Here is a 15,349-nt window from a genome sequence, read left to right as displayed (position 1 = left end):
TTCTTGAATTGCTTGGGCCCAGACCACACCCGTGGATGAAGCAGCTCCACCTGTGGCTATCACCGATATCCTTCCCTCTCCTATGTTCCCTCCTTGGCAGAAAAGGCACCTTGCTGCTGAACAACTGCTTTGCGGTAATAGCGGCTGTGCTCCTCTCCCTGGGGGAGATGGCAGGCTCTTTTGAAATGCTCCTCATTGGTCGGCTCATCATGGGAGTGGACTCTGGTGAGTTTCTCTATTCCCCCTATAGGTCTGTCTCCAAGAAGTCCTGCTCATTATTATTCCTGCAGTATAAATTTGCCTGGGTTGGTACCAGCAGCAGTGCTGCGTTAGGCATGTACGGGGCTATGAAACATTGCCTGGTACAGTGTCAGGAGTTGACCTAACCCCAATGTGTCAAATGTGTTCTGGATCTTATTATAATCATTCCATCATTATAATCGTCACTATGGAAACTGGTCACTGAGAGCACTGAGGTTATCACTTACAAATGTGTTTTTTTCTTACACATTAGGTATCTCTCTTTGCGCTCTGCCAATGTACCTTGGAGAAATTTCCCCAAGGAATATAAGAGGATCCATTGGTCAGTTCAATTCCATCCTCATCTGCCTGGGAGTGTTCACTGGACAAGTGCTGGGGCTTCCACAGCTCCTGGGGCAGGTTGGTGCTGTTTGGCTTTTGCCCGCTCTTGAGCGTAAACCTGTTTCAAATAACGGAACCCAAAAATGCAAAATGGTTCTATTGGTTATATTAAAACATGACTAATAGAATGCATTTAAACGTTATCTCAACGTTTTATGCAAATCTAGAGCTCACAACTGATTATAAAAAGGTTATAAAACATGAAATAAAAGGCTCTCGACAAGGTCATGACATTTTAGATATCATATTCTTCACCTCACCATATTCTCCACTATGTATCGGAAGGAGGGTGACCTTTCTCTCCCCATTTTTGTTATAAATGTACTTCATTTATGTGATAATATTTGACCATTCTATTCTATTTCCGAGGCCTTTAGTTATATTTCTAAGAGCTGTCTTCATGAAGAATATGAATAGTTTGTCATGTTTTCTCCGTCACCTAGCCTGCATACCATGATACATGACTAGCTGCCTCAAAGGGCTTCACGCTCCGCCGCCTCGGAGCCAGGGCCTTTTCCACACTCACATCAGTAGTTGTTCATGTGACATGTTTTCATTGTTGATCTGTTGGGGCTGAAAATAGACAGAATAAGCCAGAAGCACATACGCTCCAGTCAAGCCAAGTGAGGCCGTGTAATGTGAACAGTAACACAACAGTGTATAAGTACACTGTAATCCAGCCGCGTCTCACTGAGTCACATGGCTCCTTAGACGGTGGCACCCTTGACTTCCATGTTAAAATGCTGAACAACAAACAAAGAGGGACCTAAATAGTGTTCTTGTAATTAGCTTTTATCGACTCCCCGGCTGCTAATTACGCGGAGGAAACACGCAGCCTGCGTTAGAGCTGAACATGGGGGGATCCACTATGGCAATTCAGCTCCTGTTTGTGCTGTGGTTAAGATTGCACTTTGTGCACGATCAGCTAAGCCTGTAACTATCCAAGTGCTTCCATGGAGGTGTTGCTGAGCGAGAGAGCCACTTGGCAGCGATAGTGTAGTAAAAGCATTCAAACGACCATAAACAAACCAAAATAACCAAATACAAGTGCCCCAAAGAGCTGTTGCTAATAATGCCTCACACAAATCGAACATTACGCGTCTTTGTTTGAATTGTTAATATTGATCCGATACCAGGGATTGTTCGGCGAGGCAGTCCAGACGTAGACGCAAGTTAAAGCCCCTGCTTTGCTTCACTGCTTCAGTCAAGTCCATCCTGTGTTGTGCCCCAGTAACTGGACCGAATAAAAACTTCAGATTAGATACATTTTCTGGATATCTCTTCACTTGCTATTTGATTTGTAATAGAGAATGAAGATGAAGATTAGGGCTCGATAGAACCAGTGCTTCCAATATTTAAATTTGGAGATTTACGGCTGCCGTCAATTTCTGTCAATTATCATATATGTATTAAATTAGGGTTTTATAGTTCCTTGTCTAAAAGTAAATCAGTGCGTTTTTTGCTTATTCCAAGCATGGCTAACGAGTCGTTCCACTGGATAATGTGTGATCTTCTCACAGACTCCTTGAACATGGTTCATTGAGAAAGGTAATATGAGAAACAACAAATTCAGAGCAGGATGTTGAACTCTGCACTCCCGCGATCTGTGGGAGACATTACCCAGTGCGTCAGGGAGACACAGACCTCCAATGAGGGAAACTGGGACGCAGCAGGATGCAGCAGCAGTGGCTCTTGTCCATTAATAGTAATGTTGTGCACCATGCGCATCGCTGCATCCACCACACAGCCCACATCCCCCGTGACCAACACTAATTGACCAACATTCTCTCTCTCTCTCTCTCTCTCTCTCTCCCTCTCTGTATCTCTCTCTGTCTCTCTCTGTCGATCTATAGATATATATGTGTCTCTCTTTCTTTCCTCTCTGTTCAAAATAATGAATCATTTGATATCCTATATATATCCTATTGTAGGGGGGGTTGTGCTCCCTGTCATGTGTTTTACCCGTCATGTGTTTTACCCGTAGTTGTTTTTAGAGGATTTCGACCGAAATTGGTGAACATGATGCATTCCTCCCCCCAATTTTTCAATCTACGCTGACATTTACACGTGATTTCCAACAGCGATAGACAATTTACTCATTTCGAATTTATAAGGCTCGGGCTTTCCTCTATCAACCCTCCCTCAAGACCCCCTTTCTAAATAAAAACCAAGGAATCAGTACTGTATACATTGATGTGTTCTTACAGTTATATGTATACCAGCCCCTGCTCCTCTGCTATTTGCTATCAGACACATGGTTATTTGACAAGAGGCCTCAGACCATCAGCATCTCATATGACACACTTGATGACTATATGAATTGATGCATTGAAAACAAAGGTTGGTTTCCTGCCCTTTACGCCTTGTGTTAATGAAAGGCGATACACGACTGCAGTTGGTAAGCGGTGCGACGCGCTGATAGGGCTTGACAAATGATCCGTACCCTAACCTTCATGCCTGCGCAATGACCGGTATCCTGCCCGTACAGCACCAAACAAGCTGGAAGCAGACATTTTAATTGAGGCACCTCTGGAGGCGCGTTGACACGTCACATTAGCGCTGTACAAGCGGAGGCCTTGGCCAACCGCTGTGACAGCCCTAGTGGATGGGCTGTTAAGAGGTAAAGATCAATGGGCTGGTAAAAGCAGCCCTGCACTTATATAGTCCCTAGCCTTGTTGTCAATAGGCTTTCTCGTGACTCATGGGCAGGCGTCTCTCACTCTATCTCTCTCTCTCTCTCTCTCTGTAATGCATGGGGGAAACCCAATACACACTAGGAAACACTAATCTTCCTACAAATTTTTCGCTTATGGTTTGCTGATGATGAAAGTTTTCAGCAGTCGCCCACACACTCTCCGAGGATGAGGCTGATGCATGGACAGAAAACAAAACAGTGACCCATCACGGGTGACGCAAAGGTGAAAAGTGGCGAAATGAGAGCGCATGCATTTCTGTTTCCCATGAAAGCAAAGCAATTGTCCACATATTGCTTTTGGATCGGAGGACCTACTTCCCATCCCGCCCTGTGGGCTTGTACCTTGTCGTTCCACACGGGCCTGGTGATGGAAGATTTGCTCCATGCTCTAGGGATTTGTTTTTGCAGGAGAAGGGGAAAAAAAACACAGGTAGTCCATTTCCCCCCCTCCCCGCTTATATTTCAGCAGGTCATCTTTAGTTTTGCTTTGGAGATCTTGGACATCCAGCCATTCCCTCAACACTTTTCTTTCTTTCTATATTATTTAATTATTCTTTAAAGGCAACAGGTGTATGAACATAGCCTTAGCCTTATTATCACACTGTCATCAGACGCCATAAATAAATCATTAATTGATGTATTGGTGTATAACTTATAGTGGTGAAGGTGTTCTACTCCAAGCCATGAGGTTTGATTCCAAGTAGAAAGGTTCTTGGTTCCATCCTGAGAGCCCTCCATCTACTGGGAGGGAGATGGCTACCATATACATATTGTTAAAGATAGTGAGCTGCTAGTATATTGTGTATGTTGTTTATATGTTGTTGCCACATTTAAAGCACGACATCCATGCACAGAACAAATGACGAACAACACTGGGCTTGCAAAACAACCAACTTTTTGTTTTGTTTCCTTGAACCATGTGGCATAGATCCACAATGACACGTCTTTGTCAAACTGCATCTCCAAACAGACAAGCTCAAACTAGAATGGCCTTGCTGTTGATAAAACAAACCGTGTGACTGGGTTGTTCTCCCTTTCACACACCCTTTTTCGTTAAGAATTACATAACACAATATACTGCCAAATCCAAAGTTTCAAAAAGTTGTTCCTGATTTGACGTGGGAAGGCCGGAGAAGTCACAATAGTAGAAGATGACTCCTAATGATGCCATGCCATTGCTATTTCAGCAATGGCATGGCATCACTCTGAAGAAAGACTAACCCAAAGGGGTTCAGCGTTTCTCATGAATTGCGATGACCCCAATGTAAATTTGTATACATTTGGAGCCTAATTATGAAGAGGACAGGTAATTGCTTTGCAGCTGATAAACATTGGTGGCTAATTCGATTTTTCACCCATCCATCCAGAATTACCAATTGATTACCAATCACGTGTTCAGTTTCACTAGTGTCTGGCTCGGATAAGCAAGGACCAGGTTTCAATTTCACAATCATTACTTGGCACATACTGGGAAATCAAATTACTGCAATGGCCTAACAACACATAGCCAAAGAGAATGGACACGTTAGGCTAAAGCATAGTTCAGCGTGTCCACATGCTGATTCTACTGGGTTTTCATACACCCCAAGACACCTCTCTATGATGTCTGTGTGTGTGATATATATTTATATACAGTATGTGTGTGTAAATTGTGTATTGATCTTATGTTGTGATGTGTATATTGTGTAGTAAACACATCAGTTTTTCGCGTCAAGACACATTTTCTCTAATCGTATCGTTTTTCACTTAAATACAAATATAAAATGGAAAGGCTACAGGGAGCCCGAAAAAGGCTTAGTGGAAAGCTGTGAATTTAAAGAAAGCACAATCATGAGTATTGGTTTATTGCTTGTTCTTTCAGTTGGGATTTGTCGTGTGAAGTGACTAACCAATAGTCGTTTTTTTATATATATAATATATTATTCACAGTCCTCTTGACTTTGATCAAATCATGTTCCTCCTGGCATAGGAACCAATTCTAGAAAAGGAATATCTGACATGTGTACCACAGCGGTGGTACGTGCCACCGGGGAAGCAGCTTGGAGCTGAAGTACTCTGCCGCCGGGGCGGCAGCTTGGAGCTGAGGTACTACCAGCTCTTGATCCCTACGGGTCACATGAGGGACAATTACGTTCCGCTCCCCTGATCAGCTAAAGTAAATCTGATGTGTTGAGGTGATGTCTGCTGTCTCCGATCATCGGCTCAGGTTAGGGTGGTGTGGAATTGGACGCCATGGAGAATACATTTTATTGTATGGTCATTGTTTTTGAAGGGGGGTTGGAAAACAACTGCGACAACTAGGGAAATACTGTTTTCCAATTTCAGTTTTTTTTGGGCGTTTTCGCCCTGCTTGACATTCAATCAAATATAACTTGTTGGCTCGACAGCAGTACTTTGATTAAACATAAGTGATTAAAATAACTCGGGTGATCATAACTCTATGAATAAAATCGTAGGACCCAGTGCCATCTCTATGGAGCTGATATTTCTTATCCACAAGTCACATTTTCCCAGGCTTATAGAAAAAAACCTCCATGTCCATTCCTTCACACCCACCCCCATTTACCCAACAGGGAGCTCCTGTTGGGTTGTCTACGGGATTGTTTGTGTAGCCTTGTGTGGTCGTTAGGGTGCGCACAGTTGACGCATGTGTGTACGTGTTCTGTGTGTGTGTGTGAGTGTGTGCGTGCCTTTCAACTTGTCAGTGTTAGCGTGTGACTTCAAGCGCACCGAGCGGGAGCAGCGGCGTCACCCCGCTGGATGACTCAGTGCGCCATGTGCCGGGGATGACGTAGGCCCTGTGGTTGTGATGCAGTAGTCTGCAGGGGGTACAGTAATATCTCACCAGGTGTAGCTCTCCTGCTTCGCTCTTTGGTATCCACAGCGGGAGATGTTGTTGAATGTAATGATGTTGGATAATAAGCGGCAGCGTTATACAGCAGTGTCCGTGCAGGTGCACTCGCTGGACCCTTCTCCGATGACGCATCCATGCTGTGCCTCGGGCACCGTTTGACTACACTGCTTATTTTGTTTACTTACTATCAAATCTGAAACACTGGGACTGATATCCAGCTCATACATGCATAATATAAGCAAGATCTTATCTTTGAGAACAGACACAGGCTTATTTATTTTTTTGTCTTCAAGGTATTCAGTGTGTCTGACGACGATGGAAAAGACGGTTAGATAATTAGAGATAGGAACACGTCTGTGTTGAATCGGGTCATCTTGTATCTGAACTGACTGAGGGCTGTCACTGGCGGAGGCGGTTGAGTAGATGCGCAGGGCTCAAGGTCTGTTCTGCTCACTAACTTCCTCATTACAATTAAATTAGACACACAACTACAATCTGCATCTTTTTCTCACTTTAAGATGCTTTTAATTAAAGTGAGTCACGACACATTAGAAGAGAACAGCGGATGTCAGTCACTATGCAAATGAGTTGAACAAACACAAACCGACTAGGAGAGCAGGGGAAGTGTTAGGCGAGCCATGCATTAATTACAGAAGGGAAACTTTATGTCTGGGAAAACTTGGCGGCTTGGAATATCCTTCCGTAGTAGAGCTTGGATATCCAATTATCTGCAATATAATGTATTGTACAACTTGCATCCCCCTCTGATCGCTATCAGCCTACACGGCTGCCTCGGGTATGGCAGACCTGTACATCACAAAATGTCTGAAGTTATGTTTGCTGGCAAATGCAAACATCTGTATTGATTCTCTTAAGGTATCGTAACACAGACGTGAAAGCGTTCAAAGTGTTAAAAGATTTGTCAATGAAGATACAAGCTTCACATTAAATGTGTCTAATAAAATAAACTAAAGGGGATTTGCTTCACACCGTGGCAGCATTTATTTATTCAAATGAGCGTTATAATATATTCCAATCTTTGATATTTTGCCCTGTAAGTCCACCAGACTGTGACAGATGGACGCTGTCTTGTTTTTCTTTGAGACAAGCGACAGGCTGTTAGAAGTGAGACCTGGCCTGACCTGCATGATGAACCAAATAGCACGGAATGCAGCAATGTTTTCACCACCTCTCCTATTTCAAACATAATTCAAACAAAATAGAACTATATTTTCATTTTCAGTCTCAGCGTTTGAAACCAACGAGAGAAGCGTGTCTTTGAATGAGGTCACTCCTCAAAGGGGGATGACTAACAAGCCAGGCGGGGCAACACTTACATGCTTTTGGTTGCCTTCTTTTAACCCCCCCCCCCCCATTGTGAATCAAATAAAATATGCTACCCATATTTTATTGTATTAGGCCTTTGATATGTTATGTTGAATTTCAATTAACACAAAAAGCTGTATTTTTCAAATGTTTTGACAGGCTTTGACAGCTGAATACTTTTAAACCAGTGACTAGCGTTGATAGAAATTCATGCATGAGGGAATATGTTAGGATTAAATGTTCTTTTAGGTAATTCAGAGATATGATGGTAGTGTAGAAAACATAAAGCCACAATTTAGCACTAAGTAGTTCTTCCTTTGCAACTGCATTGTAATCTATTGAAACCTCTAATTTAGGGCGATAGTAAGTGGTGATTTTATGACAAAATTATATAATCTGTAGGCATGTTTTAGCCTCGAAGTCGAGTAGTCTTATAAGCAGATGTGTCTTCTGTAGTTCATTGCCCACGTCTCTGTTTTGTCGAGCAACATCACATTTTGTATGAATTGTCTTTGTTACAGTTCTGTGGGCCCTATTTTAACAGTCTGAAACGCAAGTGAGAAGCACCAAACGCAAGTAGCTTTGTGGTCGGTTCTATAGCGATGTTGCTATTTTACCGGCGGATAAATGACTCTTGCGCCCGAAGCAAATCTAAAAAGGGTTGGTCTGAAGTAGCCTAATTACCCTTAGGTGTGGTTTGGGCGTAATGTGCAATAAACCAATGAGATAGCCATCTCCCATCCCCTTTAAGGGCCATGAGCGCATTTGAATCTGACGAGTTGATATTTTGACAGCGTGTTTGCAGTCTCCGATGAGACAGATGCATGACCACATGAATTTAAACTTCAAAGGGCTCAGTTTATGGCCAAATAATTTTGCCTAATTCCCACATGGAATAACATTTTCTTCCACAACTTCAGAAATACTGAGTCCTCAAATAAATTTCGGCAAAGAAAACTTAACACACGTATGATATGCGGTAACTGTGGTTCTATTTAATGATGTACGCAATACATTAAAAAACATTGTTTCTTACCAGTATTGTATGCATTATCGTTATTGCCTTGTGTTCCTAATATGCATGTGTCCCCCCCGTTAATATACATTGCCATGGACTGTATCATGCGTTACATGTTTGGTTTGCGTGTGTTTGCGTGCCCGCATTCATTAATTATTTTACACATACACACACGCACGCACGCATTCATTCATTCTTTTTAACACTCACTCGCGGTAAAACAATGTTTTCTCACCATCAAATACTCATCAATCCTAAAAGTTACGGGCACGATGTCTGTGTTAAGAAAATATGTGTTTGCTGTACGGTGTTTGCAGATGCATTGATTTAAAAGTACAACTTATTACCGCTGTATCAGCTGTTCTTTCCCAAATAATTTACCAAGAATTTGTGGCTATGTAGATGAGAGAAGCAAAGTGCATGCGCAAGGTGCACAAGCAACATTATGCATGCGCCCTTAAAATAGCATCTGAACAACGCGCCACTGCCTTTAAACCAGGTATTTCCTGCTTTGTGGCGGAATTGTTTTCTGAAACTGCAAAATAGCACCAGGGAACGTTTGCGCCAGAACACGCCTCCTCCTTTTGCTGAACCGCCCCTTAGGGCGCAAGATCATTCCCTAATTTAGCGACGCGTGCCTGTGGAGGGAAAAGAACGCTCTGCGCCAGTTGCAAACTAGCAACTACATATGCGTCGTTGTAGAAAGTATATTGCGCTGGATGCAAGATAGGGCCCTGTGTGTCTTTCCACTGTAAACCCTGCCAGTTACCATAGATGGCCTCATTATTGCCATGTTGGGAACATATTAATGCAAAATAAAGGAGGACATTGGAGATTAGCAAATTAGTTTATAAATTGTCTTTGTGTCCCCTTATCATTTGCTTGATGTCGCTTGTTGTGTTTCGTTTCTGAATTTGCCTGCAGGAGTCCAGATGGCCCTTCCTGTTCGCCTTCCTGGCTGTTCCTGCTTTGATTCAGCTGTGTGTGCTGCCGTTCTTCCCAGAGAGTCCTCGCTACCTGCTGATGGAGAGGAGGGATGAAGCTGCGGCAGTAAAAGGTACAGACCACACACACACACACACACACACACACACACACACACAAACCACTGCGGTGATGAGATCACTTTACCCCGAACCACAAAGAAGGAACCGTTTAAAATAATGAAGCGTACTGGGAATTGTGCTGTGCAGTTTTGCATTTCAGTTCTCTTAATGTGGGAGAGCAGGCCTCAACGAAATCTATAATTGTAACTCCCTACCATTTTGTAAAATGTATCTATAGCGATTTCGAAAATGTTGTCACATGCTGTTATTTACAGGGACTTACAGTGTCTTTAAGATAAATGTCCTCCAGGAGCAGGTTAAGGTAAGCCACGTGCACAAGGACCATACGGGTTCGAAGTTCGAACCTGGAACCTTTCGGCGGCCATTCAATTTCCTACCCCAATCTGACAAATATGGATCATCACCACTGCTGGTTGCAAAAAATCCCAAGCAACAGTTAGAACGGAACAAAACGGGAAATGTAAGGCCTCATTACTGTTATGGGTAAATCAATTGATCCAATCATAATTTAATGTTAATTAGAGATGGGCGATATGGCCTAAAATCCATATTGCGATATACATTGCAGCCTCTTGCGATAACGATATATATCACGATATAAAATCATAAAATAACCGTTTCAGAACAGGTTACATAGACCCTAAGGAAAGCCAAACTGCTAAATGTATTTAAAAAAAAGATAAATATAGTATGTCATTTCAAGAACATTTATTGTGAAACACTGTAGTCATACAACATAATGTTGCAGGTAAATAAAATTAGTATTGGGTTTCTTTCCTTTAGTGCAAACCATTCTAAAAGGCACTACACTTAGTTTAAGTCCTTGGTTCTTAAATGCCACCCAAGATGCAGAGAACAGGAAAAACGGGTGTCTTTCTAGATAAGGAACAGACACTGTACTGACAATTAGGGATGGGCATGATTAATTGATGATCGATCATTGATTGTTAAGATTTTTGTCGATTACGTGATATTTTTAACCATCAAAAGGAGGTTGACCCAGCCGGAGAGGTGGTCTCGGAGACGTTGCTCAACATGGAGCAAAGAGGAGACGGAACGTCTTTTGGATATTTGGGTCCGATATCCAAAAGACATTCCGTCTCCTCTTTGCTCCATGTTGAGCCACCACCCGACGGTCCGACAAAAGCAAGTAAAAAGTATGCTGGAAAACATAACTTAAAAATGCAGATGCATTTAACACATTCCGAGTCAGGATGAGGGAGAAGGAGTTGGACCAGTCCGCAGATCAATGTATATCACGCTGGATATCCATGATTGTTTACTTTCACCGGTGCTTCCCCCCCCGCTTTTTCTTTAACGCTTTACAATGCCCCAGACCTTTTTGTCCAATGATTTAACATTCTTTGCACACATGAAGGTTTGTTGACGAATTCTGGCACTATTGCGAAAATTGCAATGTGAAAAGGGATTGCACCAAACCAAAAATTAAACATTGTATTTTGCGTCATCAACATGCATTATCGCGATAGAGCGATAGAATTAAAATCTCTATCGTAGGCCATTTTTTTTTATCGTTTATATCGTATATCGTTTATATCGCGCATTACTAATGTTAATATTAATTTTCTTCAATCACATTCCAGTTATGTGATGCACCTGATCCTTGACTTATGAAATTATGAAATTATTATTGACCCACACATATTACACAGGACCACTCCCGACCTGTCCACAAATCATCCAGTCCCCATGGCCAGGAATAACATCTCCTTTATTCCCACTGCCCTCAACAAAAATAAAGTACCTATATAAAAACTGTAATGCCGCACACATATCCCCCGGACTATGTTCGGAAATTGTTGCATGTCGCTGTTGGTTTTATTGGTTGAATGTTTTTATGGTGTGAGCCGTGTGGGTCTAAAGGTGATATTCTGTCAAAGCTTTTGATAGACGAAGAGATATGAAAGTGTCAGTGGAAGTGGTAGGACTCAGCCCCAGATATAGTGCTGCTGTCACCGCAGCACTATACGGGCACACTATACGGACAGGCGGGTGAGAGATCCCACCCCCAGCTTTTTATCACTGCCTTTCATAGTCCACCCACTAGCATCATCTTAGCAGTGAGGCTCCTAGATGGGTCGAGCACGGAGACCCAGAGTGGAGCACCAGGCCTGAGGTTAGATGGGGTTGTCGTCGGTACACACACATGTAAGCACGCAGACATGCACGTACGCACGCGCATACACACACAAACACACACAAAAGATCCGTAGGGGGTGGGCCTGTAGTGTCCTATTATCATCATGTCGAGTGCGAGACAGAAACAGCATGTTTCTCCACATCCCCATTCGTCTCCTGTCAATTGAGAGCAAGAGTGGCAGAAATTTAGTTAACTTACAAATTAAAGCTCATTCACATGGAACAACAGAATAACACTTTTATTGGCCATATCCATGAACACTCTGTAGAGGAGTGATGAATGTAAAATATGAACAATTCATCACTCTTAAGTGGTTTTGTATTATTCATTATTAATAGGCAGAACTCGACTGAGGTGCGTTTTTCATGGGGCAAAGTCAATAAATTCACATTGATTTCGCATCTAGGCTAGAATGCAACCACAATCTGCTCTTCTCCCTCATTGGCACTCCTCAGATATCTACCCCCCCCCCCTCCCACCGTCCCTCCCTCCCACCTGTCCTGCCAACAGCCGATAGTTAGATTTCTGTTTCCTCCCAACGTGGCCCAGCATGTCTGCACCGTCGCCAACAGGCCGGGAATACAGCAAACAACACTGTAGAGGGAAATATTAACGCACTGTTAGACGGGGACGTCCCACTATGAGACCATGAACGTCAACATGGTGGCACGCAACGCTTAAATTTGACAAACTCCCCAGGCATGATGTTATATTAAGGCAGCTTCTCCATATTTGCCATCAGCAGGAAGCAACAGCGGCCAACTAATCTGTGTTTGCAAATCAAGGACATAATTAGGATTTAAGCTCTGCTGCGGTAAGGTCACACCCTTAATTCATGTGGGTTTTACGCAACAAGCGTCAAAGCCACGTCCTTCATTTTGATTTGAATTTCTTCTACTTTATATTCCTTCAACTTTCTAACTTTACATTAAATAGCAAAGTTGAAGGAGGAATGATACATTATGTATGTTTGCCTGTATGCGTAAAACATTTTTTTCCATATTTCTTTCAGTTAGCTTAATTCACAGCACAGCATCTTACGCACCACTAATCTTCATGATTCATTCATGATTCAATGATTCATTTTGTAATCTTCTCTAATAAAAATGACTCGATGACAGAGTGGCCAACATTATCAAGTTCAGTCAGGCAACACCATCATCGGATCACCTTTCATGTCTCTGATGTGGGGCTTGCATGGCTCATCCATCAAAATCCTCCTGCCCTGGTGACCCAGCTTACCAGCCCTGCCTTCCTACAGAGCTGTGCCCTTAACCTGCGACAGCAACTGCTCAAAATCAATGTAGCGCATGTTTGTGCAGATGAGGGATTCAGCGTGTACACCCACCAATTTACTAGCTCATGGGATTGGGGGGAAACATTTTTGAGTTATTTATAACCTTCATCAAGGTGAATGTCTACTTTAGTCTTCAACACATTTGACAAAAGACTTTACTAATGACGTATTCCATCCTTCTGAAATTGTAATTACAGATCTCAATGATACAGTCATTAGGCTTAGTAATTGATCCACCTGTTAATTAGCATTGTTAATTAACCCATGTGAAGGATCGAAATGGCAGTTCTCTTAGTAGTAGTTAACCCCGCTCATTCCAGGTTCTGCATCCTCACAAAGTCAAAATAAATATAAGCCAGTGGCACCATGTAAAAGGGATGATTTAGATTGGGTAGGATTGAGGGCTAATACATTTTGTTGTGATATTTTTGAATCACTGAACTGTTTCTGGCAAAGACACAGTCTATAACCACATAAAAAATATAATACTGTGAAACCAGAATTGTAGTGCAGCATATAAGTCATATTGAAAAGCAAACTGTGAGGCATGTTTTTATACAGTCATCTTTCAAATTTCAAGTTTGAGGCACAATCTACCAGGGCCTCCACTGGGGTTTCTCACTTACAGACAAAAAATCATTACTTATCAAATCCAATTATTATTTTATTATCAAACTCGCCAACTTGCCTCTTGCCTAAACGTTATGGGGCATATCCAATTCAATACAATAAATATGTTGCCATATTGTGAAACATAGTTGTATAGTTTACAACTATGTTATCTCATGAGCAAAAGTTCTGCAATATGCCCCATTTTGAAATATATTTCTATATACGTAGAATAGAAGGATGAGAATGTTAAAAAAAAATGAATGGATTAATGTGTTGTTTTAGCATTCCGTGCAGCCTGAGCTGTCTCCTCCACAGAGACGGATAACAACAGAAACAGTGATCCGTCCCGCGAGACTCCGCGAGCGTGGCTACGCATGAGATAAATATCGGATCAAGAGGCAATAGAAACGTTGGACACGCAGAATTGTAAATTAGTTCAAAAGAACACTTGACCGAAAAAACAGACCTTTGATTGGAGTTGACAGGTAGCACCAGCCGCCTTCTCTGCCTCTCTCCAAAATGGCTTCCAAATTGATCGCATTTTTCTGACATGGCCACCCAAGTCATATTTTCTAGCAGCTTATGTCCTTTATAGTATATCCCGGACTTTAGGCAGTTGACATTGTGCGACAATCAAGTCTGTGGGATGGAAAAGCTGTTATTTCTGTGAAATAAACCCTGACAGTTATGTTGCATCGAAAGGTGCACTTTACTACATCCTTCAAGCATCGCACTGCTGGATCTCACAAAAGGGAACCATTCTAGGGACAGAATTGGATAAGGTCTCTGCTATCCAAGCATCCAATTGCATCTTGTTTAAACCTCACCTGCCACTCACTATGATTCTGAAAGTAAACGCACATGGTATCATTTGAGCTAAAGACATTTCCATCAATATATTGATGCCGTCTGATGCGTGCAGCAATGAATGAGACTCAGTGGGATAAAATCGACCATGTGGAGTCATTATCCTTAGTAATTACATCAGCAAGATGAAAGTAGAAACAGGCTTTCTTGGGGGTGTTCTCAAGCCTTCTTACAAAAAATGTGAAGGAAAACGAGACCCTTGAAATAATCAGCAAGGAAAGATTTAGTTCAGCCATCTGATCATTGTCTGATGAAGGCAAAGAAATGTTCCATTCAGATTGGAAGAATACATTCCTCGGGGAACCTAGCGACAAAACAGTGCACTGTCACAGATGTTTGATGTTTGAAATGCTTGAAAGATATTTTGGCGGAAGTCAACTTGTTTATCTTGATAAAATCTTTTCGTTGCCGAGCCCCCACCGACTCCCCGACTAATTGCATGCTTGCAATACTAGTTGAAAACACAAACAAGTCGGGAGCCACTTTGATGCTACAGCCAAGTTCACTGTTGACTGAAAAAATACTGTATCCCTGTCTCACCTACAACCCTCATCATATAAATAATGAGGGTTGGCCTGGAGGGTTGCTTTAAAGCCTATCGTTCAAATACATTCAGAGCCCGGCATATGTGGCTCAGGAAGAAAGCTCCAGCTGGGTGGGCCGATTGGAGGGGGCGAATCACCTGCTAGTAGAATGTGAAACTTGTGCACATAACTTGAAATCTGAGCTGAGCATGCAATCATCGTGTTCCCCAGCTTTTTTACCTGTTTCAACCCCAAAGTCTGGAGCAACAGGTGCAACACTTCTGTT

The 15,349-nt window shown here is 42.4% G+C and overlaps 1 protein-coding gene across 1 annotated transcript in view; it reads left to right on the top strand.

Moving 5' to 3' along the window:
• slc2a9l2 (solute carrier family 2 member 9, like 2) overlaps positions 1 to 15,349 on the top strand; it is a gene marked incomplete at both ends in the record, with an annotated part of 68,791 nt that overhangs the window by 19,374 nt on the left and 34,068 nt on the right. The window contains 3 exons of the mRNA XM_079748600.1: positions 101 to 225; positions 515 to 660; positions 9,460 to 9,592. Coding sequence (XP_079604726.1) covers positions 101 to 225; positions 515 to 660; positions 9,460 to 9,592 — 404 coding nt within the window. The remainder of the gene's footprint in view (positions 1 to 100; positions 226 to 514; positions 661 to 9,459; positions 9,593 to 15,349) is intronic.

This window comes from Pollachius pollachius (assembly GCF_949987615.1).
Source record: "Pollachius pollachius genome assembly, chromosome: 12".
Taxonomy (NCBI): Eukaryota; Metazoa; Chordata; class Actinopteri; order Gadiformes; family Gadidae; genus Pollachius; species Pollachius pollachius.
The sequence above is the reverse complement of the archived record's forward strand: the minus strand, read 5'-3'. Positions and strand labels throughout refer to the sequence as shown.